This window comes from Cydia fagiglandana, chromosome 18 (assembly GCF_963556715.1).
Source record: "Cydia fagiglandana chromosome 18, ilCydFagi1.1, whole genome shotgun sequence".
Lineage (NCBI taxonomy): Eukaryota > Metazoa > Arthropoda > Insecta > Lepidoptera > Tortricidae > Cydia > Cydia fagiglandana.
Genome location: NC_085949.1, coordinates 10,584,977 through 10,587,841, shown reverse-complemented (window position 1 = coordinate 10,587,841; position 2,865 = coordinate 10,584,977). Strand labels below are relative to the sequence as shown.

The 2,865-nt window shown below is 34.8% G+C and overlaps 1 protein-coding gene across 1 annotated transcript; it reads left to right on the top strand.

The window, feature by feature from the left end:
- Positions 1-205: 205 nt before the first annotated feature.
- Positions 206-2,653, top strand: LOC134673224 (large ribosomal subunit protein bL9m). The gene is made up of 5 exons (XM_063531176.1): positions 206-364; positions 512-671; positions 818-987; positions 1,455-1,655; positions 2,442-2,653. The coding sequence occupies exons 1-5, from the start codon at positions 296-298 to the stop codon at positions 2,598-2,600; spliced, it is 759 nt and encodes a 252-aa protein (XP_063387246.1). The 5' UTR covers positions 206-295; the 3' UTR covers positions 2,601-2,653.
- Positions 2,654-2,865: the final 212 nt, after the last annotated feature.

The window sequence follows — 2,865 nt, the reverse complement described above, 5'->3', positions numbered from 1 at the left end:
TCTCTCTCAACTCAATGCGTACGTTGTGGTCTATAGTCTATGACACTCCAAATTTTAAGTCGATGAGTAATCGACTCAATTGTCATCGAATGAAATTTTCTATACACACATCCTTAGCTGCATCTTAGCTGTTAAGTTCTGGCAACATTAGAATTTAATCTGTCAAGTGTCATTCTGAACATTCTGAACTATTTCTGAACGAAGAGCTGAGATTCTTCCAACCTAACCTTTCCTTAAGTTATAAGTTAGCTATTTATAAATAGCGAAGTTTAATAATTGTATAAATTGTGCTACCATGTTAGGAATACGTTCTTTTCTAAACAACATAGTTAATGCACAGACTGTGCTGACACAGCAAACAAGAGTGAGTACTATTTTATTTACCATCTAGTGTTGTATGTATGGAACCAAGAATGTTCGGTTGGATGGAAGTGCAATTTTAACCTAGTTTGTTTAGATTATTTTCTTTATATGAGAAGATCAAATTATTTCATTGTGCTTTACCTTTTAGACAACATTTGTATTGAAGAGGAGATGGCCACCACCGTTGCACAAGAAAAATGGCAGGCCGGCAAAGCTGAGAGGCCGTCACTTCGTGTACGATTTGGTTGAAGACAAAAATGTCGCCAAACAGCCTGATATGAAAGTTATTTTGAATCAGTATGTCGAAGGTTAGTTGATTAAGAAGCTAAACACATTCACTACCAAGAACATACGTGTTCATTTTGTACTGGAAACGGGGCGCCCGGCACCGAAAGTGTTAACTTATTAACTAGACTTATCACTAGAGACTATTTACGTTTTTATTTGTTTTTAGGTATTGGTAACGCTGGTGATGTACTCACCTTAAGACCCAATGAAGCCTACAGAGACTACTTGATGCCAGGCCTAGCAGTGTATTTTAATCCCAAGAACATGGAGCAATACAAAGTTGATGAAAACAAACCTAAAACTGAAGAGATCTTCAGTTCTCCTTATGTGCAAAGGGTAAAATTATTACCTATATTTTATACAGTGAATTTGATATCATTACTCACTTAAATTCAAGAACATACAGTTTTTTGTTAGGTACCTTATGCCTTTTGTAATAAAGTCCACTGCTCTACAATTAGAAGTGTTGCTCTTTGTACTAGACAGGCTAAAGTTTATTTCAAAAACGCATATGGATTATCAAGTTAAAATAGGACATTACTATAGTTTCTAACCATATGAAGGGTATATTTACCGTACACGGTAGGAAAAGTTATAAAATTGAAACTCGAGATATTAATTTGAAGAAATTTGAACCTCAAGTTTTTCTTTCTATTTTAAGTTCAAATTTCTATATTGAGAGTTATCAACTTTTCCCCCTATGTAATGTTATGTGGATTAAACTTTAATAATTTATTCAGTAATGACAAAAAGCATTTGTGTAAAATCTTTTTTTTTTTATTATTTTGTGTTTGATTCAACAGACTATCAGCTGTCTTTCCCGGCTGGTTCTACAAATCACAATGAACAAACGAGAACCCTGGACTCTAGAAGCCTGGCATGTGAAGGCGTCTTTTAGAAAGGCAGGGTTTGTGGTCCCAGAACATGCCATCACAATGCCTCCAGGCAAAATTAGTGGGCCTGACATGTCACTACAAGAAAAGGAATTTTATGTGACTGTTACAGTAAGTATTAACCAAAGTGTTGGGGATATTAAATAAAAAAAACTTTGCAGTCAAAACATACAATTAATTGTTTTAAAACATGTAAAATATTTTTTCTACTTCACGCAATGGCAGGCGTGGCACACTCCGCGATTTCGTCGGTTTGCTACAGCTACAGGTAGCTAAAAGTACATCCGTTCCACCCCATTTTTGGGGAAAGCCATAAGCCGCGCGTGGCGCTGTCGCCACCTAGCGGCCATATCTGTGCTGATCGTAACAGACGCGTTTTGTTAGAGAGTGTGTCTTCTGTACCTAGTACTATTATTTATTCTGTGGCAATGGGTGACTGGTAGAAATGCATTAATGCTTTATGTCGGCTATTTGTGCTATGTTCAATAAAGTTGGAATGAATAAACTTTTACCCAACTATGTATCGTTTTTTTAGCATTAGAAAAAGTATACGCGATCTTGACGATGACGTGTCTTTTAATTGAAAAACGCTTTTCAAAATCAGTAACTATTACATATGAAAGCAAAAGAATGTAAATTATCGTATACGATTTATAATTGTTACATACTTGCTGTGACTAATTTTTCAAGTGTTTTTCAATAAAAAGACATGTTAAAATTGTTTACCTTTTTTTTTCTAATGCTAAAAAAAACGAACTATTGAAAACCCCATATAAAGATGAATAAATTAACACCAGATTCATCAAAGCCTTCTCAGCAATTTCACATTTTTTTATAAATATTTATTTTTTAAATATTTGAATAAAAATGTAATAATGATGCGTTATGTTGTTACAGATTAATAAAAAAGAGACAGTCAATGTGCGGTGCAGAATTCACCACTGGGCTACAGGGCTGGACAGACTTCCTTGGGAAGAGTACCATTGGAAGAAGCCCTTGGAACCACTCTTCCCCGCACAAGCTGAAGTGCTGCAAAGCATGCCTCTTCCAGAATAAACCAAGTTCATAAGCTAATGTAGTCATAATGCAATACAATACTAGAACAATAATGTATTTATTTATTTATGACACAAATAATTTTACAAAGTGAATCTGCTGACTAATATGTTCAACAGAACAGAGGGCCTACCGGAAAAAAATAAACCAAAATTTCGTTATCTGCCTCTTTATCCCTCTTGCGTATTTGAGCGAAAATATAACATAATAAAAAAACGAATTTCTTATTTCGCGGTAGGGCCTCAAAACATAGGCATAAACTATT